The sequence below is a fragment of the Xenopus tropicalis genome, chromosome 1 (assembly GCF_000004195.4).
Source record: "Xenopus tropicalis strain Nigerian chromosome 1, UCB_Xtro_10.0, whole genome shotgun sequence".
NCBI classification, from domain to species: Eukaryota; Metazoa; Chordata; class Amphibia; order Anura; family Pipidae; genus Xenopus; species Xenopus tropicalis.
In genome coordinates, this window is record NC_030677.2 from 195,222,846 (window position 1) to 195,248,091 (window position 25,246).

General features: G+C 39.6%; 1 protein-coding gene across 1 annotated transcript in view; it reads right to left on the reverse strand.

Moving 5' to 3' along the window:
• ghr (growth hormone receptor) overlaps positions 1 to 25,246 on the reverse strand; it is a 254,640-nt gene that overhangs the window by 70,746 nt on the left and 158,648 nt on the right. The window contains exon 4 of the mRNA XM_002933047.4: positions 10,900 to 10,980. Within this exon, the coding sequence (XP_002933093.3) occupies positions 10,900 to 10,980 (81 nt within the window). The remainder of the gene's footprint in view (positions 1 to 10,899; positions 10,981 to 25,246) is intronic.

A 25,246-nucleotide genomic window follows, 5' to 3' on the forward strand; every position in this document is an offset into this window, starting at 1 on the left:
ATTTTAATCAAATAATTCAGAATTTTAAAGTTGATTTTCTTTTTCTCTGTAATAATAAAACAGTATCTGTACTTGATCCCAACTAAGATATAATTACCCCTTATTGGGGGCAGAACAGCCCTATTGGGTTTATTTCATGTTTAAATGATTCCCTTTTCTTTGTAATAATAAAACAGTACCTGTACTTGATCCCAACTAAGATATAATTACCCCTTATTGGGGGCAGAACAGTCCTATTGGGTTTATTTAATGGTTAAATGATTCCCTTTTCTCTGTAATAATAAAACAGTACCTGTACTTGATCCCAACTAAGATATAATTACCCCTTATTGGGGGCAGAACAGCCCTATTGGGTTTATTTCATGGTTAAATGATTCCCTTTTCTCTGTAATAATAAAACAGTACCTGTACTTGATCCCAACTAAGATATAATTACCCCTTATTGGGGGCAGAACAGCCCTATTGGGTTTATTTCATGTTTAAATGATTCCCTTTTCTCTGTAATAATAAAACAGTACCTGTACTTGATCCCAACTAAGATATAATTACCCCTTATTGGGGGCAGAACAGCCCTATTGGGTTTATTTCATGGTTAAATGATTCCCTTTTCTCTGTAATAATAAAACAGTACCTGTACTTGATCCCAACTAAGATATAATTACCCCTTATTGGGGGCAGAACAGCCCTATTGGGTTTATTTCATGGTTAAATGATTCCCTTTTCTCTGTAATAATAAAACAGTATCTGTACTTGATCCCAACTAATATATAATTAATCCTTATTGGAGGCAAAACAATCCTATTGGGTTTAATTAATGTTTTATTGATATTTTAGTAGGCTTTAGATATGGAGATCCAAATGGGCCCCAAGACGACCAGTTAGATGGGCAGCAGATATCAAGTATTGTGGAAACAATAAGCCAAATCTTGATTTTATTCAGAAAAAAAAGGAACTTTAATATTTAATTTTAATACTCACAATACTAGGGTTAAAAGAACAGCCCACCAAGTCTTTGGCATTCTCAGTCAGAGTTCCACTAACCAATCAAGCATCAGGCTTCGAAAAGAAAGTGTATGAATTTCAGTTGTGCATCCATAATAAAAAGCAGAAGAAAGGGAGGACTGGGGTTCAAGCACCAGACCCTCAATGGGATATCAATACAGGTATGGGATCCCTTATCCGGAAACCGGAAAGTTCTCTCCCATAGACTCCATTATAAGCTAATAATTCTAATTTTTACAAATAATTTCCTTTTTCTCTGTAAATAGAAAACAGTACCTGTACTTGATCCCAACTAAGATATAATTACCCCTTATTGGGGGCAGAACAGCCCTATTGGGTTTATTTCATGGTTAAATGATTCCCTTTTCTCTGTAATAATAAAACAGTACTTGTACTTGATCCCAACTAAGATATAATTACCCCTTATTGGGGGCAGAACAATCCTATTGGGTTTATTTCATGGTTAAATGATTCCATTTTCTCTGTAATAATAAAACAGTATCTGTACTTGATCCCAACTAAGATATAATTACCCCTTATTTGGGGCAGAACAGCCCTATTGGGTTTATTTCATGTTTAAATGATTCCCTTTTCTCTGTAATAATAAAACAGTACCTGTACTTGATCCCAACTAAGATATAATTACCCCTTATTGGGGGCAGAAAAGCCCTATTGGGTTTATTTAATGGTTAAATGATTCCCTTTTCTCTGTAATAATAAAACAGTACCTGTACTTGATCCCAACTAAGATATAATTACCCCTTATTGGGGGCAGAACAGCCCTATTGGGTTTATTTAATGGTTAAATGATTCCCTTTTCTCTGTAATAATAAAACAGTACCTGTACTTGATCCCAACTAAGATATAATTACCCCTTATTGGGGGCAGAACAGCCCTATTGGGTTTATTCAATATTGAAATGATCTTTAGTAGACTTAAGTTATGGAGATCCAAATTACGGAAAGACCCCTTATCCAGAAAACCCCAGGTCCCGAGCATTCTGGATAACAGGTCCCATACCTGTAATAGAATTTCATTGCTTTAAGTCTTTATTATCAAGACTGCAACTTGCTTCCTTGTACAGATGTTGGATTTTGTATTAGTAACACAACTCTGCATAGGAATATACTGAATGCAGGTGTGCCAGTCCCATAAACAGTTCTTCTCGGCCTACTTTACACTGTCATTGGAGTAAGAAGAAAGGGAGCTGACAGCTGTCTTTGGTTATTAGCTGATACAATAATCAGTGTTATTTATCCATCCTATCTATGAGTTACACTTAGCGCTTTAAAAAGTGATTAGTATCAGGGGTTTTGTGAGCCAATAAAACCAGAGAGTCTCTTAAGCAATTATGCAAATAGGTACATAACGAAAAGACATTAGGAATATCAAGAGCAATTTGTATTTCTCACATAAAAGAGCACTTATTTTCTCATTATAAATTCCCTCTGTGTATGCTGAGCCTTTAGAGATGCTGGCATGTTAACTCCACTAGTATTCGCTGAAGAAATATAGTGCGGTGGGAGACTCTTTGAATAAAGGTTTTATGAACAAACAGCTATCCCTGGAAACAAAAGGCATTTTACTATAGATACCAGGGAGACTCACTTAGTGCAGAGCTATAAATCAGCATTAGGGGCCATGGGCCATTGGACACATTAGTGACTGGTTGTTTGCACAAGAGTTTGCATGCACTTTTCCACAATAGCAGTTACTGTATATTCCACGGTCTCATCTAATGATTTACATGATTCACACATACCCAAATCCTTCCAAAATCTACGGAAAGAGTAATTAGCAATTATGTTAATTGATACAGAGCTGAATTCAGTCTTAAGCTGGCCATACACGCACCGATAATATCGTATGAAACCTCGTTTCGTACGATATTCGGTGCGTGTATGGCAAGTCGGAGAGTTGACCGATATCACAGGAAGCTGCTGATATCGGTCGACTCGCCGATCGGGCCAGTTAAAAGATTTTGATCGGGCGGCTGACCAAAATCTGCCTTCAGCGCTGAATCGGCAGAAGGAGGTAGAAATCCTATTTCGGTAGAAATCCTATCCGGTTTCGACCGATGGTTGCACTAAAGATTGCAAATCGCCACGTATGTGGCCACCTTTGAGAACACCTGAACCAACCTTCCTAAGACATAGGGCTGACTCAACTGCTTCTCACCAAGTTGTCAGCCTATTGGCCTTTGTGTGGGCTTGAAATTATGGCATCCTCAACCAATATCTGATCAGGACTCATTCAGATGCTAATAGGCTTAAAAAATCCTGGTGAGGGCATCCTGAAGCTGGAGATACGGCCCTATGTAGTTGATAGATCCCTTGTGATCTAATTGTTTGCACAGTGGGTTGAACATCGGGTTGAGCCATTTTTGGGCTACCACTTACGCAACCTAGGCAAATTACTGTTAATTGATTTAGAGCTGAATACAGTCTGAAGAACACCCAGACCATTATCTTCCTAAGACATATGGCCGTATACATGTTGATTTTGGCTGATGACCCAACCACTTTTCTCCAAGTTGTCAGCCAATTTGCCTTTGTATGGTCTTTAAATGATGGCATCCTCAACTGACATTTAATGAGTATGTATTCAGCGTGGAAGTCCTGGTGAGGGCATCCAGAAGCTGGAGATATGGTCCTTTGTCTAAAGGTCATCTCTTGTGATATAATTATCGCACAGTGAAGGAGTAATTATTGGCCCACAACTTACACAACCTAGCCAAATTCTATCTTTGCACGTGTGGCCCATTTAATTTGATGCCGCTGCTGGTCATCTTCACACTTTTTTGAACTGCACCCTTATTAACTGTAAAAGATAGGATCTGGTATAAATTAACACACAATAATTCCAAATTATGCATGGCTAATATAGATGCATACTTCATGGTTGCAGAGAATTAAATGAATTTGGCAGCATCCATCCAATTAAGCCAGGCAGGATGTGGAAGAAATATGTGTTAATTTATACCAGATCCTATGAAGTCTAAAAGAACTTTAGGCCTCCTTTCTAATTCTAGCGAGTGGTACATAATCATCCCACATTTAATAATATGATTAGGACTGATCGCTAAGCCTAGAGGTGCTACTAACATAATGCTCTTCCCTTGGCTGATGAAATAAAGGAAATAAGTACCCAGACTAAAGCGACAAGTATTGGATTTATCTCCAAGTGCAAACACAAAAGCACAGTTGTTCCAACGATTAAATCAGTTTTACTGCAAGAGGATAGGGTAATGAAATGATGAACCTGACATTTAATTTCCATGTTGTTGCCCTTTTTTCCCAGCTGTTAATGTGATTAGTACTGTCATTTTTAATCAAAGCTCCTAACCAATTCAATAGCAGCAGCCTAGAGTGTGCGTCTACCAACAACAAAACACTTTATTTTAATATGAAATAATGTAACTATGGGGTTTTTGGAGGCTCTGTACCCAGAGGCAATTAAACAAGCACTTGCTGCACCACATGTGTGAACTGATCTCAATCTGCCCTGCAGGTATGTACCCACGGGAGCCGAGACCAACGCTCAACACAACAATATAGGTCTTGAGCATTATTGAGCTGAAAGCTTGGATGGGGGGCAGACTGAGACATCACGGGGCAGAGGCCGTGATGTCGCTGGGGCGATCACTGCGTCTAAAAACTGGGCTGTCCGGGTCGAAACCGGAGGGGTGGCAACCCTAGCTCTCCTGTATAAGGATCCTGGTGCACGGCCTGAGGGAATGGCACCGCTTAGTAATCAACATAATGGAGAAAAGAGCCAGCACGGGTCTTCATGCAGTGGGATTAATCCTGTGTTTATTTGAAAAAATTAAATAAATAAAATATATACATGGAGGGTTAATCCTGCTGCATAAGACATGTTGTGCCGGCAAGACGTACTTAATATATATACAGAATACACAGAAATAATTAAAATTCTCCCTTCTGCCCTATTCTATAACTGACTCTTAACACATGCTTGTTCTACAAAATCTTTTCATAAAGAAAATAAAATTTCTAGCAAATGACTTATATTTCAGTATCTTACTATTTTTTGACAGCAATGCACTGTAACACAGAAAGCTGTCAATGTAACAGAAACCAGCCCCTCGCTATAATCTGATAATTCTTGCTTCCAACCGACTGTCAAGATTGACAGCTCCAAATTAAAATCACGTTCCAGCGTTACACTGGGTAGTGACCCCTCAATCAAGTAAGAGAACTGTAACTCATTGTTAGTGTGACACTTTATTAGATGAAGCTGGGATTTAGTTGCAGCAATTTTTACACTGTCACAAGCGAGACTGGCGCTACCAATTCACCCTGACATATAGTAAACCCACATGCTGTGTGGCTAATTTGCAAGCATTATAAATATAGTAAATTGAAGATAGCACAGGCTACAGAAGCTTCTTCAATTAAATTCAAACAAGCTACGCAAGATATGAATTTAATAGGGGCACTTAGGGGAAAAGATTTGCCCAGGCGCGCTGCTTCTTAACTCGCCTCAGGTGGCAGCCCCCCCAAAAGTTACCAGGGGCAGCAAAAAGACGCTTCTGGTAACTTTAAGAACCAAGTTTCCCATTTTTAAACCAGAAACCACAATTGCACAATATGGCCTCACCTGGAGCCCCCTCTGGTGCAGGAAAGGCCACCCCTCTGGGTGGGAGGGGGTAGCGGGCATCGCAGGATGGCCCCAGGGTGAGAATTGCCCGTGAGTAAGGTTTTTAGTGCTCACTTTAGTAGGACCTGCCCCCCTATGTGTTGCAGTTTGCACTGAGCACCAGATGAAAAATCCAGCAGAGAGCAGCTCCAGGACATGCAGCTAAGCCCTGTCCTGTCCCCCCTGTCCCCCCGGCCTTAGGGAAGGCAGCAATGACAGAGCTCCAATGAGGGCTGCAGGTAGGGGTGGGTAGGGAACGGACAAGGGGCATCCGGGGCCATCAGGTACCCAGCTCAAGGGCAAACCTGTTATCTAGAAAGCTTCAAATTATTGGTACATATCTCCCATAAGACACCATTTTCATCAAATAATTCACATTTTTCAAATTGATTTATTTTTTCTATGTAATAATAAAATGGTATGTCGTACTTGATCCCAACCAAAATATAATTAATCCTTATTGGTGTCAAAACCATCCTTTTGGGTTTATTTCATGATTAAATGATTTTTAGCAGTCTTAAGAAATGAACTTTCAAATAATGGAAAGACCCCTTATCCATAAATCCCCATATCCCCAGCAATCTGGATAACAGGTTTCATACATGTACACCCCTTTTTCTGTTTTAAACTCCCTTCTGACCCAATTTAGTCTGGGATTTCCAATGAAATATAAAAGGTTACTGATATTTAATTTTTAATAGCTGTGCAAAATACAACCGATTTGTTGATTTTATACAGAGTTGAGTCCAAGTGCTTTTTGCCAGATTGGGCTTTGGCTGAAACCTTGGTAATTAACTGCACTGCATTAGTAAAAGCGGGCAATACCAATGTGCCAGGATGAAGAATTTTGGCCAAAATACAAATTTTATAAAACTGTAACTTTTGAGGGAAACACTGTGCAATTCTCCTTCATGAATACTTTCCAAAAAGCACCCAATATGTAGGTACTATATAAAGACACAGTAAATGGGACAGGATTATTTTTGGTTCTTCGGGGAGCATTATTACACAGTAGGTGTATCTGCCGTATTTTAGAAGCAACAAAACAACGCCAATCTAGCAGCATGCAGTACATAAAGTGTGGACAGTTTCCTACGCTGTTTATTTCTAATGGTAATATCTTTAATGAAGTGTAAAATTCTGCTGTTTATTTCTTCCTACTCACTCGGAGCATAAAAGCTGGGCACAAAGGCTCATTTCACTGGGTTCTGCTAGTTAAGCTTCCCATACACCCATGGACATGCATATACTACAGAATAGAATTGGAACAACACAGTCCTAACAGTGTATCCTGTGGCTTGTCTGTGAGCTCCTGAAAATGAAAACATTTTTTTGGATAATTTGAAGCAGTTTGGTTATTTAATGTTTTTGAACGCTACACCTAAGATCACTGTAATTGGAATGCCATGCTGCCTTTGTTATTGCCTCATTTTAAAAGAGAGACCCCCTCTAGCCCATTACTCGGTACTCTACCAGCTATCCTACCAGCTGACCAATTACAGAAAGCATTTCACAGAAAGGCAAACCCTGGGTAACATTACATCAAATATGCTATTTGCATAATGATCTGGCAGAACAAACCTTTTGCAGCAATAACAGTAAATCATTTTTAATCCCTATGTGCTACTTTGCAGACTGTTCAGGAGTGATTTCAGTCCATTATTCCAAATAATACACGAGTGGTTCAGAAATAAAAATAAATACAAGGCCCACAATGGCCCAGTCAAAGCCACAATCTCAATCTAATTGGCAATCTGTTGGCACTATTTGAAAACTGGGATGTAAACCACTGCCATAACTAACAAACTCATGTTGAGTTTCAGTGCTTTGAAATATCAATGAAAGTGTCAGTCCTGGTGAGCTGTAAGAATTAACCATAGCAAAGAAGGGAAAGTTGTGCTCACCACTATATTTGACATTTTTAGACAGGAGCGGCAATGAAGTTGACCACAAAATTCATCCAGACAAAGACAAGAGGTCCTCAGCACTCACCCATTATCAATATATATAGATTATTTAGCCATTTTGTCAATTATGCTACCAAAACACCCTCCCTGTTTTGTCATTTGGCATTTTGGTAGCTTAATGCGCAGAATGTCTTAATGCCCTATATATATTGATAATGGGCGAGTGCAAAGGATCTCTTGTCTTTGAGTAAGAATAGTGAAACTAGCCTACAGATGGAGTCTGATTCATTAAGATGACTTTACTGTCTTTTTAAGTTTTCTTTGCCGTTGACAGGAGTTTATTAGGTCCCCAAGCAAATGGAATACATGAAGCAAAGTGACAACTCCTGCATCGCATTATTGGCTTCAGAATTGCTGATTAGGAAACCCATTGAGCGCCGACAAGCGAGAAACTGCAGTTCGCAGATGGAATCCCTGGTTGGAGCCATTATGGTTTGGCAAAGGTTTATATGGTTTCCAGAGACATCAGATATTTAGATGAATACGTTACACAGGAGACTGACTCCAAATATAGCTAGCATTCTCATTATGTGTATCTCCTTATAACTCCTTCTCTGTGCCGTTTTCTCTGTTACCCTTTCCTCCGTTTCTCTGGCAGCTTGCCTTGCAACCCCTTCTCTAGCTGCTCTGATAAAACATTGATTGATGGGATTCTGACTTCCTCCTGTGCACTCCACTGAACCGTTTTTGTCCAATTCTGTTTGCTTTTGACCTCAGAACACTGTATGGGTCAGATGATCTCTCTGAACTATGGTCTGATGTCCTAGATACCATATAACCCACTGCATATGGGTGGGACTTTTTTTTTATTTTATGCTTTTTATATGATCCCATTTTAAATGAGATGCTGCAATCCCACATATGAGTGGGTTCACTGACCCCTGGCACCAAATTCTGGTGTATACTATTTTTATATAATAAATTAACACAAAAAAAAAGAAAGAAAGAAAAGACTCCATTTTCTGGTTTGCAGACAAAAGTGACCCTGGAAATTCCTGACCCCTTGAGATTTACATCAAAAACCCTCAGTTTGCATCATTTTCATAACGGAACTGTGTCCTTTAGTACAGAAATCTCTTTTCCAGTGTGAGACAGAATCCATGGAAATAGTTTGACCACAGTGACACAATATACTTTTTTTCCACACATCATTATGTATTAGCGTTAGAAAGGCAGCTGTTATATTATCTTTTCATATTTGCCATAAAAATCAACGTGCATTGGATCTGATTACCAAATGTACCCAGGGGAGGCGCCACAATGGCATCAAATGTGTCATTTTTATATGGGAGAGGAATGTTATTACTCTGTTCTGTATCTGTAAAATATCATTTTGTGTCAATGCTGCTAAAATCCATCACATAACATATCAATAGGCGCACAGAGAGGGAGTCTTTCTGAGCAATAATGGGAAAGTAGAAGGAAGGGTTTTAGTGAGTGTGGGAATTGTGAATGCAAGCAGTGTGTGTTGGTGTCTGTGTGGGTAATTGTGAGTGCTAGCTGTGTGTGTTGGTGTCTGTGTGGGTAATTGTGAGTGCAAGGAGTGTGTGTTGGTGTCTGTGTGGGTAATTGTGAGTGCAAGGAGTGTGTGCTAGTGTCTGTGTGGGTAATTGTGAGTGCAAGGAGTGTGTGCTACTGTCTGTGTGGGTAATTGTGAGTGCAAGGAGTGTGTGTTGGTGTCTGTGTGGGTAATTGTGAGTGCAAGGAGTGTGTGCTACTGTCTGTGTGGGTAATTGTGAGTGCAAGGAGTGTGTGCTAGTGTCTGTGTGGGTAATTGTGAGTGCAAGGAGTGTGTGCTAGTGTCTGTGTGGGTAATTGTGAGTGCAAGGAGTGTGTGTTGGTGTCTGTGTGGGTAATTGTGAGTGCAAGGAGTGTGTGTTGGTGTCTGTGTGGGTAATTGTGAGTGCAAGGAGTGTGTGCTAGTGTCTGTGTGGGTAATTGTGAGTGCAAGGAGTGTGTGTTGGTGTCTGTGTGGGTAATTGTGAGTGCAAGGAGTGTGTGCTACTGTCTGTGTGGGTAATTGTGAGTGCAAGGAGTGTGTGCTAGTGTCTGTGTGGGTAATTGTGAGTGCAAGGAGTGTGTGCTAGTGTCTGTGTGGGTAATTGTGAGTGCAAGGAGTGTGTGTTGGTGTCTGTGTGGGTAATTGTGAGTGCAAGGAGTGTGTGTTGGTGTCTGTGTGGGTAATTGTGAGTGCAAGGAGTGTGTGCTAGTGTCTGTGTGGGTAATTGTGAGTGCAAGGAGTGTGTGCTAGGGTCTGTGTGTGTAAAAGACTCAGGCATCTGTGGTGTATTAGTGTCTGAGTGTGTGTAAGATGCAAGACTGTTGAGGAATAGATGTGTAAAGGTGCATGGATGATAGATGGCGAATGAGTGTTTGATTGTGGGAAACAATGGAATTTAATTATTTCCCTCTAGGTTTGTACATGCAAGTTCATTATATCTTCAAGGAAAGAGCAGCACCTGAAATCCAGAGCTTCATGCCTGGCCAAGACCAGGGACATATTTATTTATGGTGTGACCCAAGCCCAAACCCACTGAGTGGGGCAATAACAGGATAACAGCTAAAGGGATGTAGGCTGTAACCCTCTCTGCAGCGCCTTACAGTTACATTAATGTATCTTAAAGGGGAACTCCAGCTTCCAAACCAAAATGTATTAAGAGCCCTAAATACATAAACCCTAATATACCTATCACTGTAATCTGTTCCTTCAAAAAGTATGAATAAATACAATTTTTATATGCTGAAATCCAGCTGCAAAACAGTTCTTCTCTTTCTGCATCATTTGATATCCTGGCAGGGGAGGAGGGACTAAAACATTGATGTTACAAATTGTAACAACTTCTCCACAGCTTACAGACAGCATGCAGGAACTACATAACCCACAATGCATTGCACTGTGATCTTCCTTTTTCTTATTGACATCATGTGTGCAGGGAATTGTGGGATTGGGAGGATGCAGGCTGAGGGCAGTTGACTATTGTTAAATTTCTCAGTCTCAAAGTAGTCAGCCAGATCAGCAGGGGAACAGGGGGCGGGGCTTAGGGAACTGTTCCAAACCATATTATTACATTAACAATCACGATAAGGCTGCATATTATTTAACTGATGTATATTGCAAAGTTGCTTGAAATTATATTTAATTTTCAAGAAGCTTAAGTTGTGTTTGGGTGGAGTTCCCCTTTAAATACCTTTTTAAACTCCTCAAACAAGACCCGCAGCTTTTATATTTAATCGCAGTAAATATACAGTGTATAACTATATTAAGACTCACCGTCCGTGGCCGCTGTGGAACCATCTATGCAGAGGAGGATTGCTATAGCCCAGAATAGCCAGTAAGCCATACCTCTAGGACCTGTAATTAAAACACACGGTACAGCTGTTTAAATAATGGAAATCAATCAGAGCATAGAGGGCTTTACTCATTAATCAAGTTGACTCTACATGCAGGAAATCTAAGTACAAAGAAACTTTATATAAGAAGTTCTACAGTAAATGTATCAAGCAGACAGGAGGCATTCTGGAAAAAGTCTTGCGGTTCTTATGTTTCTGGGTTATAAGATACTTTAGGAAGAGAAGGCAATAACATCAAAGTGGACTTTTTTCAGATTCTTTTAACATAACAGAACTGCCGTGAAAGTTTGACTGAAGGGAAAGAGGAAAGGGAGCGAGATCTGCAGCAAGGCCAAGATGGAGTTCAAGGCCAGCGATGCATCTGGCGCATACAATTGGAACAGCACATTGTGCATTTTAATGGGTGTGGCTATGTGTGTCAGATACTGCAGTACAGCCCACTCCATCTGTGAACAATGTTTGCTGGATAAGCTCATTCTTTATTAATCTATATGTAACTATTACTTGACTCATTTCAGTCCCTGGAATTACAGTTCCTGCCCATTTTTAAAGTGGACCTGTCACCCAGACATGAAAAGCTGTATAATAAAAGTCCTTTTCAAATTAAACATGAAACCAAAATTCATTTTTATATTAACACATTTAAACCCATTATAAATGCATTTAAAAATCCCAGCTGTCAATCATATACTGCCTGCCCCGCCTCTATGCCTTAGGCATAGAGGCGGGGCAGACAATTACTTAAACTTTCCATTCAGCACTCACATTCTCCCTACCTTCTCACCATCTAATTGTGTAACCAGTGCATGGGCCTGGGCATCAGGTCCCCCATTCTGGCACATACACAAGATTTTGGGGTGATACAAAGCTTGCCTTACTAACAGTGCCCACAAAATGGCAGCTGCCTGCTTGCTGTGATTGTATATTTCCAAGACTGAAGGAAACAAGATATAGTATGTGAAGTTAATTTTGCTTAACAAACACAATAGAAAAGAAATTGGAATTATTTCTTAGAGTGACAGGTCCCCTTTAAATCTCTGGCTTGGAGACAAGTTTTGGAAGCACAGAGACACAGTTTTACTGCAGGCCTGCAGGCCACATGGGGCTACCAAATAGCCAATCACAGTCCTTATTTTGCATCATGTTTGTGGCACCAACACCTTTTACATTTGAGTTTGGCTCACAAAGGTTGGGGATTCCTTCACTAGATGATCATTTTGGCTCCGTGGGCAGAGGATCCATAGCAGTTGTCCCCCTATTCCCTCACCTCTATGACCACTTTGTTTATACTTTATATATAAATCACAGGAAAATAAAATCAAGAGAATTGAACCTGCAAATCAAATCAAGTACAGTGCTTCTTTATAATTCTCACAGCGTTATTATCTTACAGGAACAACAGATTCAGCCTGCGTGGGGGTTAGGGAGTGTTTTCCATCCTTGAACTCAATAACTTGTCAGTTGTTTATTCCTATTTGAGCCTGCACCCAAAATGCTGCTTTGCTGGACGGCTAAGCCTCTTGTTGTGGGCAGGTCTGGATCCAACTGCAATTCCAGCTCGGAAAGGCCAGTAAATTCCACCTCCTCAGATGAGCACTTTTCCAGAGCATTCCAATACAATGGGAAGCATGTGATGGCCAAATAAATCTGTGCGCTGTGGCAACTTTCTCTCTAGGTTACTATATTCTGTATAATTAATATTACAATTTTATATTGAAGTGTATACCTTTGTGCAAAACAGCAGGTTAAAAGCTGTAAAAATTATACATAATTTGGGAGACCAGGTAGAAGAGTGGGTAAGAATTCCACTATTATTTACCTGTTTTACTTTATTTTTCCCTGCAGTGGGTTATATCTCATTGTGTGTCATGGTCCGCTGCATTGCCATGCAAAATAAGGTGGCACAGATGAAAGAGCCAACCAGAAAGCTAGAGTCTGTGGCGCCAGCACTCTTGTCTTTTTATGAAGGCACCATAGATCCTTCGTTTGGTAAAACTAAAAGAGTTTCCTACTGACCATGGATGGGAAGGCAATGCTTAATGGTGTATTATTATCAATATGGCTTTCCAATAGCAAGGGCATTTACAAATAACATTTAAAAGCATTTGCAATAAATGTATGTTTTGGATTTATCTACCCTTTGTCTTCTTCTATAGTATGGTTAGAGTCTAAAATGCAAAGTGCAATGAGCCAACTTGTTAAACCACATTTCAGAAATGATTGTATAATGTCCTTTCTCCATTAAAGCCTTCATGGTGCTTGCGCTTTCCCAGTGGGGAGGCAGAGGTCTGTGTGCCTTTTGTCAAGCATTACGCATATTTCAGTCACTGTAACACCATGTATAAATCTTCTATAAATACAAATTATGAGCAATTTAACTGGATTAGATCAACCTTTGTCCCCATTGCCAAGAAACTTTAAACATACAGTATGTAATACAAAGAGATGTAGAATGAAGACTTGTATAATCCAATGTTCTGGGGTGGTATATAGGGAGATATGGTAGAGGAATGGGCACTTCTATAATACAGTAGGGGACTGAAGGTAGTTACCCTTTATTCAAGCAGTCCCCTAAGATTTTGGCCCTAAAGTTGGGAAGGGAAGCTTTTTTCTTATCCTGAGTATAAGTATTTTTCAGGCAGTTCAATAACTGGCTGGTAGATGTCATTATTCTATTCTATAAAAGGGGAAGACAACATGTGCTCTGCCTTTTTTTATTAATTTTAACTTCCTGGAAGATGGGTGTGGGATAGGGCCTGGGCAGCGGTAGCCCAAGTAGGGGGAGTTAGTGTGAGGATAGTTCTGTAATAGTTCACTCCAGGAGTGAGAGTTAGAATCAGGCTAGCTGGTGAGCAACCTGAAGCTCTGCCGAGAAGAATTAGATTGATTTCAATCCTGGGCGTACCGCTCTCAGGATAGGGCTGAAAGTGAACAGCCTTAGGGACACCTGTAGCTCGCCTAGGTTCCACGTGGGGGGCCTTATGCTGAGGACTTTTGAGTTGACTAAATCCACTGTTCAGTTGTTTTGTAAAAACCTGTTGTCTGGAACGCTTCCCTCTTACCCTGGGCAGGCACTCCTCCTGTCTGGCTTGTGCCAAGTGTAAGACTATGGCAAGGAGAGCTTTATTTAGCTGAAAGTGACCTTTGAAAGCAGATGGTTTGCATTTGAGCTACAGGACAGAGTTGACACTATAAGAGGATAAGGAATCAATTTTGTGAACCCTTTCAGATGCCCATTATTTCTGATAAGGCTTCATATGTCCTTTAGGATTCTCATAATGCTCTTTATTATGGAAAGACTTATCCAGTAAGCCATGGGTCCCAAGCATTCCAGATAACAGATCCTATACATGTACAATATGTTTGGAACAATGCATTTTCCTGTAGTACCAGACCTTGACTTTTACTAATATAGAACTCCTAAATAGGGTTTTTTAGGTTCAAGTTCTCTTTGTGGTCCAACATTTAATTTTATCTAAAACTATCTTAAGACCATAACACTGCAGCAGATATATGAAAACCCAGTCAACACAACACCCACTTTGACAATTCCAAGAAACAAATAAGAATTTACTCTCAGATTTCACCCTAATCCCATTCAGGCGTCTAAAGGTGGCCATACACGTAAATATCCGCTCGTCTGGCGAGGTCGCCAAGCGAGCGGATCTTCTCCCAATATCCCCACTTACGGGTGGGCGATATCGGGGGAATTTAGGCTAATTCGGTCATTTGGCCCTGGGGCCAAACAATCTAATTATAATGACTGGAATAGGTGCAGTTGGTTCGGGGACCGCATCAGTGAGCCAATGCAGTCCCTGATCTGACTGAATTTTTTAACCTGCCCGATCAATATCTGCCCGATTTCAGGCTACTTATCGGTTGGGCAGGCCTGTCGTTGTTTCCCCTACACGGGCCGATAAACTGCCGAATTGGCAGCTACAATCGGCCCATGTATGGCCACCTTTACAGTGACAGCAGTTTTAGTTTATTTAGTTAATTTTATTATTTTAATACATTTAATTGATGTATTTAATTACATAAATTTTAATTACTAGATCCCACATATTGACTGATCTGTTTCTGTTTCATTATTGTCTACTTTAGAACCACTAAATGTGCACTAAATTGGAAGCACACACAAGCACAAAGAAATAACAAGGGCCTATATTTAATAGTAAGGAGTCTGGAATATTATTCTCTTGCACTCTAAAAGTAAGTCAAATGGGCAGTAGAATACCATGACATAAAGAGGCAGGGCTAAAGGTACTGGCTAGAGATTTAAGACTAAATTAAGGCCATGGTTGGGCCAAATTGCTGCCATAATACTGACAGCTATTCTTTAAAGGTTTTTTTTTGCATGATATCACTTTGTTAACCAATTAAAGGAACATATTTTCAAACATTGCCTGGTGCCAGTTGTGTGAGTACAGACATCTCTAGAGGTTCCATGAATTTAGAATAGTTTTGACACAAACAAACATTATCTCAACTAAAGAAGGCAGCTGCATGTAAGCAATAGGTATTGCCGGGAGGGAAATTCAATCTACAAATAAAAATGCAATGGATATGAGCATGTTTATTGAGTTTTACGTCTTGTTAACTTCAGACTATAAAAATGACCCAATTATGTTGGGCAGATCCACTGATTACTTGTTTATTTCTTTGGGTTTACCTTATTTCTTCCATTCGAAAAAAAAAGAGAGCGCAAGAGATGATTTATTTTAATAATGAAAAGAACTGGAGGGTGTAACATCCCCCAAATAAATCCAATTAACACAACAACAAGCAAAGCATTTCCCACATAATAGCCATTATCAGCCCAGAGGTCACAACAGAAGAACACTTCAAGCGAACAGCAAATCTCAAACAACCTTGGTGAGTGATATGTTGTTTTATTGTAATACGAACCATGCTGGTATTGTTAGTTATGGGTGCTGATGGATAAGAAAATTCTGGTGGTGTAATGTCTGTAGCTATCACTCATGCTATTAACACAACGGCAACGGCACAAACAAGCGATTTAAGGAAATAGCAATGGCGATACTATCAGAAATCGCAAGACGGTCGCCATAGTAATTAACTGTGGGGGGGGGGGGGGGGATTTGAGATCTAAAAACACAAGTGAATATTATTTGCTTTTTTAAAGGTTGTTTCACAGTAATACAGTAATTTTGATTTTATATATATGCATATTTTGCAAGATTTTGGCAGATGTATTTAGTATAAAACCTCAGTAGCAAACCTATTGAGCCGACTGTTCTCCTGTGAGGTTCCTCTGGATCCTTCCACAATGCTATTGGGGAAACCATTCCCAAAAATGCGCAACAGTGGCCAAGCACTAATTAATCAGATACTTACTGCCACCCGATTAGCCATTGCAGCCAAATGGAAAACATCTACCGCACCCACTTTGAATAAGATAATTAACCGAGTAAACTCCAACAGGAAATTCGAATAGCGAATTGCCACCCTCCATAACAACATTCCCCAATACCTTAAAATTTGGGACATTTGGGAACTACATGGTCTGGCCACCTAACTCAATAAAGCTTCAAAGGGGACACATGCCTACCTTCCCTTTAGCCATAATCCTACACCATCTATTGGCCTTCCATATTTAACAACTTAACGGTTTACCCTGGTATTTCTTTTACGATTATGCACCCATTGTTTAATTATACTTATGACTATTGTTCCTTCTCTTTTCTATTCCCTTTCCTTTTTATTGAAAATATAGTACTGCTGTTGTCAAGATCAACCGTTGACAATATGACTTGATAGACCTATTGAATCTTGATAATGGTCATATGCCTCATTTTACACTGTACTGTATTTTTCACTTTCTTTTCTGTACAACTAAATAAAATATAAGTTACAAAAAAAAAAAAAAAACCTCAGTAGCAAGCTCTACCAACCACCAGCATAGACTTCACACAAACCCAGTTATATAACCAGTGTAATGGCCCCCATGGCCATGGGAATCACTACGCAGGCCTTCAGCCTTGACTATTAGTATTATAACTGGCCCTACTCCCATTCTTATCCATTAATATAACACCTTACATTATACAACTGGAGAACAACAGTATATAGTGTATTCTTTAACATACTCAAATGCTCAGTCATATGAGAAATAAGCTGAGCCAAATCTATAAGCAGCTGGCTTTATCCAGTATTCTCTGTCCTCCTACCATGACCACCTTCAATTCTAAGTTAACACATTGCGTGCCCAATATTTGTCATGCCGTGTCTTTTGCTTGTTTCCTGTCACATTATTTCTATGGCTACAGAAGAAATTAATGATGAAATTATTTTTAGGCCCCAGTAAAGTGTCTGTGTAATGAATGGAGGAGGACAATAAGATGCTACTCTACTAGAACACAGCATAGAATAGTACTAGTAGAGTAGCTACTTAAGAGTCCTCCTGCCGCCCACCTCCAGTGAACACTATTTATAAAGCCTGCTTCAGTAAAAAATCATTAAATGCACCTTAAATAATAAAAATGCCCCTTGACAATGACATTAATTGCAACAAGTGCTATTCTTATTGATCCTGAAAGAATGTATAAGAGCCGGTAAAGTCAAGGAAGATGTTCCTCACTTCTTTATTTACTGAGTGTTCCAAGATACAGGATGTATAGGTAGTACTTAAAGGGAAACTATACCCCCCAACAATGTAGGTCTTTATAAAATTATATTGCATAAACAGCTCATCTAAATAAACTATTTTCATAAAAATATAATTTTTAGTAGCATGTGCTATTCCTGGGTAATCCTAAATAGAAAATTGCCATTTTTTTTTAAAGATTTTCTTTATTGATTTTATGCAGAGGAGAAAATGAAGTAAGTGGTAAAAAATGGAATAGAAAACGGAGAAAGAGATGAGCGGTGATGGACGTTCCTACTTCACTGGTATATCATAGCCTAATATTATAGGGCTACATCTATGATTCCAACTTCGGCTGTATTAATGCACTGCTTATTTGTAGGTTGGCCAACCAGCGGTTCCATATTTTCTCAAACTTGTGAAGCCCTCTTTTGCTACTGCATGAGATCTAGCATGCATTCACTTGCGTGTGGCGCTACAGGAGCCCTGTGCCTCCACTATATGGAAGGGCAGGTACACTGATAAATGGCGTGCCTCCACCCAGGGTCAGGACAGGTTGGACTGCGGTACCCCTCCCTGGGAAACTTCTCTGATCCACAACACACAAACACAGGAAAGGTTGATGGATTTATTGGCAGACGCTATACCTTTAAATTAGCAGAGATAAATACAGCCTGCCAGCCAGGGGCAACCTCACTCACATAACATACAGTAGGTGGTACTTTCTGAACTGCTGAGGGGAATCACCCACTTATGTGGCAAGTGCTTCAGAGTCTTAAGAACTCCCTTTGGCTTTCCGTGCCCTGAGAAGAGCACGCTTTGCTCTTCAGAGCCCTGTACAGTACCCCCTTTCCTTCCGCACCCTAAGAGAGCGTGCTTTCTGCCACTGGGGGGGTTCCCAATTACTTTCTTATACAGAGCACTGTGTGAGCTCCCAACACCTTGCTTGTCTATCTGCTTCCTTGTTCCCAGCAGCCCCTTCTTCTCTCACTTCCTTCCTGTCAGCTCACACAAGGGATGGGGGCTCCTCCTCCTTGCACAGTAACAACACAGAGGAGAGACAAGTATACACAGCTCCCCTACACTTGGCAGGACATCCTCGTGCCAAGTAATTTAGTTTCTGCCGTGGAAGTGTATCATCAATAAGTTTGTTCCAAAATCCCAGGTAGTAGGACTTTCCAGGCCAATAGAATAGCCTATTGGGCATAGTGAAGGAGTTGTTGTAGGCAGAAAATTGACATTTTAAGAATTTAGGGCCACCCCCTGGGATCATAAGACTCACTTACATGTTAGGTCACATCAACCAATGAATGGACAGAGTTCTGCCTTTTGCTCCCACACTACTTCCTGTTACAGTTAGAGCTGCATTGTTTCCTGTCAGCTGATCTCTGAGGGAGCACACAGCCCATCACTAAATGGCGGCTCAAGGGAAAGGATGTTAAAGGACAATATTTACTGATATATATATTCCAGTTTGGTGAGATTCTTTAATAGGTCACTTAATATGATATAAACTATCTGTTGGTTAAGTATTCATTCTGGGGGTATAGTTTTCCTTTAAAAGATATATAGAAACGCATTCTGAGTGTGCTCATTGCCATTCTCTTCCAGTCACTTCAGAGGTTTTAGTTCCCTACTTTTCCTTCTGCTTTATGGCAATGCATGAACACAAGGCTTCCTAAAATCTACACAGGGAATGAATTGTTTTTAATGAAAATGATCCTATTGCTGACTTTGAGGCGCAGTGCCAACTGTTTGCGCCCTTTCTCTATTTTTGTCTGGTTTCCAACACATTCTTTGTACTTCATCTCAATTAATATAATAAAAGGTCTAAGCATCGTGACCCTCCGAATGTAGCAGGAAACAAATGTCACTACTGTAAAACCTGCTTGGTACCCCTTTAATAAATCTAAATGAAAAAATGAACTGTTCTGGAAACTAAAGGCTCAGGCAATGGGTTTTAATGTAAGAGTTTCTATATTTAGAAAAACTTATTTTGACTGTTTTGGATCACTTTAGACTATTGACTATGCCATTATAAAAAAAAAAGCAAAGGGATTTTTCGCTGATTTCGTTCAATATTAGCAATTTCAATTTCTCTTTTTAAAATAACAAAATATAAGATTAAACTGAGGAATTGCAGTCTTTATGGATGTATTTTATACTGCACAATTAGCATACGTATGGACTAAAAATATATTCTTATTATTTTTAAACCAACCCCTTTGTTTATAAAGAAAGACAGAACCAAGGAAACAATTGCAAAGAATGATTCGTCAAAGCACTGAATGGAAACACTATTATATCTGCAGATCTTCTGTATCCAAGACTTTGTTTTTATTAAACTGTTTAAGAAAAGCTTTAACCAAACATGAATGAAATAGATGCATAAAGAATGGTTGGCCGGGCGACCAGGTTTAAGAAAACAGTATAATTATTATTTAAAGCTAAAGCTAATTAAAGCCTACTTTACCAGCTTTTTATTAAATCTCGTTATTGTAAAGCTTATTATCTGCTAATGTAATTCAAACGCCCAGAGCCACTGATTCTAAAAGATGCATTGGCAATATATGGAGACCTGTATTGCTTGGGGCCCACGTATTGATAATGGAAAAGTTGCCACAGGGGGTCATCATCTTCGATTCTGTTAAAAGTGTCAGTGACACTGCACATGCTCAGCGGGCTCTGGGCAGCTGTTGAGAAGCTGAGCTTAGGGGTTGTGGCAAATTGTCAAGTACAAAATGAGGTTTGTCTGTCATATAAGCTGATGCTACAGGGCTGATTATAACATTTTGATGATAATTGCACTGGTTTCAAAGCTGTCATGTACTAATAATCTGTATTATTTACTAATCAGCCTTATATTGTGACATTTATATTGTATATATACAGTATATAGTGAGTGGGCCCCTAAGCTCAGGTTATACTGTGACATTTATATTGTATATATACAGTATATAGTGAGTGGGCCTCTAAGCTCAGGTTATACTGTGCCATTTATATTGTATATTTACAGTATATAGTGAGTGGGTCCCTAAGCTCAGGTTATACTGTGACATTTATATTGTATATATACAGTATATTGTGAGTCGGTCCCTAAGCTCAGGTTATACTGTGCCATTTATATTGTATATATACAGTATATAGTGAGTGGGCCCCTAAGCTCAGGTTATACTGTGACATTTATATTGTATATATACAGTATATAGTGAGTGGGCCCCTAAGCTCAGGTTATACTGTGACATTTATATTGTATATATACAGTATATAGTGAGTAGGTCCCTAAGCTCAGGTAAGTGACAGCAGCACAGAGCATGGGCAGGGAATCAGCAGAAAAGAAGATGGGGGGCTACTGGGGCATCTTTGGGGGCACAGATCTCCATTGCCAAAGGGCTGTGGATGCCTTGGGCTGGTGCAGAACACCAAAACATAATGTAGAAAATTACAGCTGTGTCTTTAGTTAAGCTTTAGTTCTCATTAGATTTCCAGATTATGTATTTATGTTTTTATTACAAGCAGTCCCTCAGTCAGAGCACAGTGGCCATACTGGTATCAGGTTTGCCAGATACTATTGTATGGAATGGGGCTGACACGCTGGCATCCAGTTAACAGATCTGCCACTGTCCTACAGTCATACACTACTCAGTTAAGCGTATCACTTTGCTTAAGATGGTTTCATTCTTGTGCCAGCCTTGATAACTATGAAGTGAACTGTCCTGTGGTCCCTGTATTTCAGTTCTTAATGATATTACCTAACAACCCATAGCGAAGGAAACACTAAAAATTCATAAACAGTACAACAGTTAGGCTTGTCTGCTATATCATGCATTGTGGATATGAAATACATCTGCTTATTACCAGGGAATCATAAGTGATAATACAAATCCTTATATACCTTGTATATTTGTGTTTATTCCTGTGCTGCCATACTTACTGCGCTGATAAGTGACTATAACAGCCTCGGACTAACGAAACCCTGTCCTACTGAAGCCACTTTGTCGGGAACAATGGTAGAACGCTTGTTTTTATCGAGCAATACCTTTTGAACTGACAACCTTTGAAGCATGAAACAACCTTTGTTGTACTCAACAGGAAAACCCCTGCACCATTTCCTAAATCTGTAACAGGTCAGTACAATATCCCTTTTACCCACTAGCAGCTCTATTGAAGGCCAAGTGAAGCATCCCCAGAGCAGAGGGATTAGTACACTGGCCTGATGTATGTGCCAATTGCACTTGTATGATTCATCCCTCTTATTTACAAAAATCAATAGTTGCCAGGTACATTTCTATAGTATCACTTTACTACAAAAATATCCTGAACGTGGTTATTTGTTCTGCGGGGATCAAAGTATCAAAGTAGATTTAAAGTAGAGCTAAAGGATTTCAGAAGCCTTAACAACAAGAGCTTTTATAAACTTTCCCAGTGAGGTGTTATTGATCCTAAAGTAGACGATGGCCTCCCACTTCCCCCTGCTTTAGCTGTGCAAGGATTTCCTCGCTTATCAGGAGATGCTGACTGATACAGGGATAAAAAACAGCATGCTATTAAACCCAGCTGACAATTTCCCCATGTTCATTAGAAACAAATATTCCCCAAGTGCAAGTGTATAATATTCTGGCCAGTCTACAAACACATATACAGTCACAAATAAATCATTGTAGGAAGAAACAGGACTGGCTTACTTAGGTTTTTTGAGCATTTAGGAGCCCGAAAGTGTAAAGGGCCATTAGACAAATATGCAGTTTCAGTATGTTTGTGCAACTAGATTCCTTCTTGGGAGTAAAATATTTTTCTGTTGGGTTCCGTATAGTCTACTTATGCCACTGGAATTCTGGGTTTGATTGATGGTGACATAGCCTGCAGTCTTGGGCTTCTAATTAAAATCGTGGATTCTAAGATTTCCCAACATTTTGGTTGCTCCAACTCCAGCTCCAATTTCAGCTCAAACTCCAGCAAGAGTGAAAAGAAAGGCTAAAGCTGGCCATACACGCACCGATAATATTGTACGAAACCTCGTTTCGTACGATATTCGGTGAGTGTATGGTATGTCGGCGAGTCGACCGATATCACAGGAGGCTGCTGATATCGGCCGACTCGCCGATCGGACCAGTTGGAAAATTTTGTTCGGCGCCTGAGCAAAATCTCCCTTCAGCGCTGAATCGGCAGAAGGAGGTAGAAATCCTATTGTTTCTACCTCCTTACCTGCCGATTCAGCCCTGAATGGTGTGTGGCACATCTGATGATGTTTCGTGCGACCGATGGTCGCACAAAACATCGTCAGATCGCCACGTGTATGGCCAGCTTAACATACTGCTATGTGTCCTATAAGACACGTTTTACTTATCTTCAGTGTTTATCTAGAATCTGTCTTTAAATGGCAATGAAACATGGCAAAACGATGGCTGCCATCCTTCTTGAGAGAATGTATTTCCCTACACACAACCACTTCCCAATCTGTGAAATGGGAAACACACTGTCTGTATAACCTCATAAAAAGAGGATTTTTTTTAAATAAGCATTGCTAATTAGCGTAGCATTGTACAGGTATCGGATCCCTTATCCGGAAACCCATTATCCAGAAAGCTCTGAATTACGGAAAGCCTGTCTCCCATATTTAATCAAATAATTCAGAATTTTAAAACTGATTTCCTTTTTCTCTGTAATAATAAAACAGTACCTGTACTTGATCCCAACTAAGATATAATTACCCCTTATTGGGGGCAGAACAGCCCTATTGGGTTTATTTAATGGTTAAATGATTCCCTTTTCTCTGTAATAATAAAACAGTACCTGCACTTGATCCCAACTAAGATATAATTACCCCTTATTGGGGGCAGAACAGCCCTATTGGGTTTATTCCATGGTTAAATGATTCCCTTTTCTCTGTAATAATAAAACAGTACCTGTACTTGATCCCAACTAAGATATAATTACCCCTTATTGGGGGCAGAAAAATCCTATTGGGTTTATTTAATGGTTAAATGATTCCCTTTTCTCTGTAATAATAAAACAGTACCTGTACTTGATCCCAACTAAGATATAATTACCCCTTATTGGGGGCAGAACAGTCCTATTGGGTTTATTTCATGGTTAAATGATTCCATTTTCTCTGTAATAATAAAACAACACCATGTAATTGATCCCAACTAAGATATACTGTAAATAATCCTTATTGGGTGCAAAACAATCCTATTGGTTTAATTAATGGTCTATAGATTTTTTAGTAGACTTAAGGTAAGGAGATCCAAATCACAGAAAGACCCCTTCTCAGATCCTATACCTGTACCTGGTTTCTGTATAATAGATCCCATACCTTAGGACTGGACTTACTCATCGGGCAGAATATGGATAGAGCTAGGGTTGCCACCCAACCAGATTTGAACTAGACAGAAATCCGCCAGTTGCATCTAAGTGACAAAATAATCCATTACTTTAACCCCAACAGCATCATGCCCCCCCCCCCCCCCCCAGCATCACTACTACACCCCTGAACCCCTCAGCCCTGCCCCCTCATTTGTCTGGGTTTAGTCGCTGGCATAGGTGGCAACCCTGAACAAGTACTAACTTCTACACTTCACACAGAGCAAAGTAAAGAGGCTTCAGCCTAAAATGTGTATGAAATGAACTTGTTTAGAGAAAAGTGTAAGAGAAGAATCCGGTGCCTGGGAATATAAATATTATTATATACAAAAGCTCAACAGTTGTCAAGTTCAGGTTCTATATTACCATAATTCCTGTTTTGTACAAAAACACACTGTAAAAAGGAGAGCTTTCTGAATAAAATTGTGGTCTAGGGGATGCTTTATTCAACATTTATTTAACAGTTATTACTATTGGTAGTTTACTGATGTTGCTGCCTACAGAGAAAGTGCCCTTTAGTCTATACAGGTTAAATGTGGCACATCAAGGGAAAACAAATGTAAAATAATTGGCTTTTAAGCCGCTTTTCTTATAGAAATGTCAAACCCATTGTTATAACCACCTAGAAAAGCTTTACATATATTATCCTTTCCTTCCTCTAAACTCACACTCGAGAATTTTTCTACTCCTCTAAGCCAGTGGTTGTTGGACTTATTTATTTCAAGTGCCACTTGAAGATCCATCTTTTGGTCATGGCCCCTCCAGGTGCATTACAAGGTTAGAGATATGGGGAAAACATTACCATATAAGCCCTTTAGCTATAGATCCAAATATATATATATATATATATACATTTAAGGTAAACCACTCACCCTGGGAATAACAACTGTGTTTTCCAAGTAGCGCCCCAACACTACCTGCATATATGTCCCATACCACATATCCATCCGCAGAGATTAATTCCTTATAGAATTACCACTTGCTCTATTTTTCAACATTCTCTGAAGACTACAAACCTCTTTAGCAAATTAATTTCTCCATTACTTCACACAGTTTCTACATGAAGGAGATCATGCCATGCCAAACTATACCCCCAGAATGAATACTTAACCAACAGATAGTTTATATCATATTAAGTGGCCTATTAAAGAATCTTACCAAACTACAATATATATATATATATATCAGTAAATAATTTCCATGTTTTTTTCCTTGAGCTGCCATTTTGTGATGGGCTGTGATCACCTGACAAGAAATAAGGCAGCTCTGACTGTAACAAGAAGTAGTGTGGGAGCAA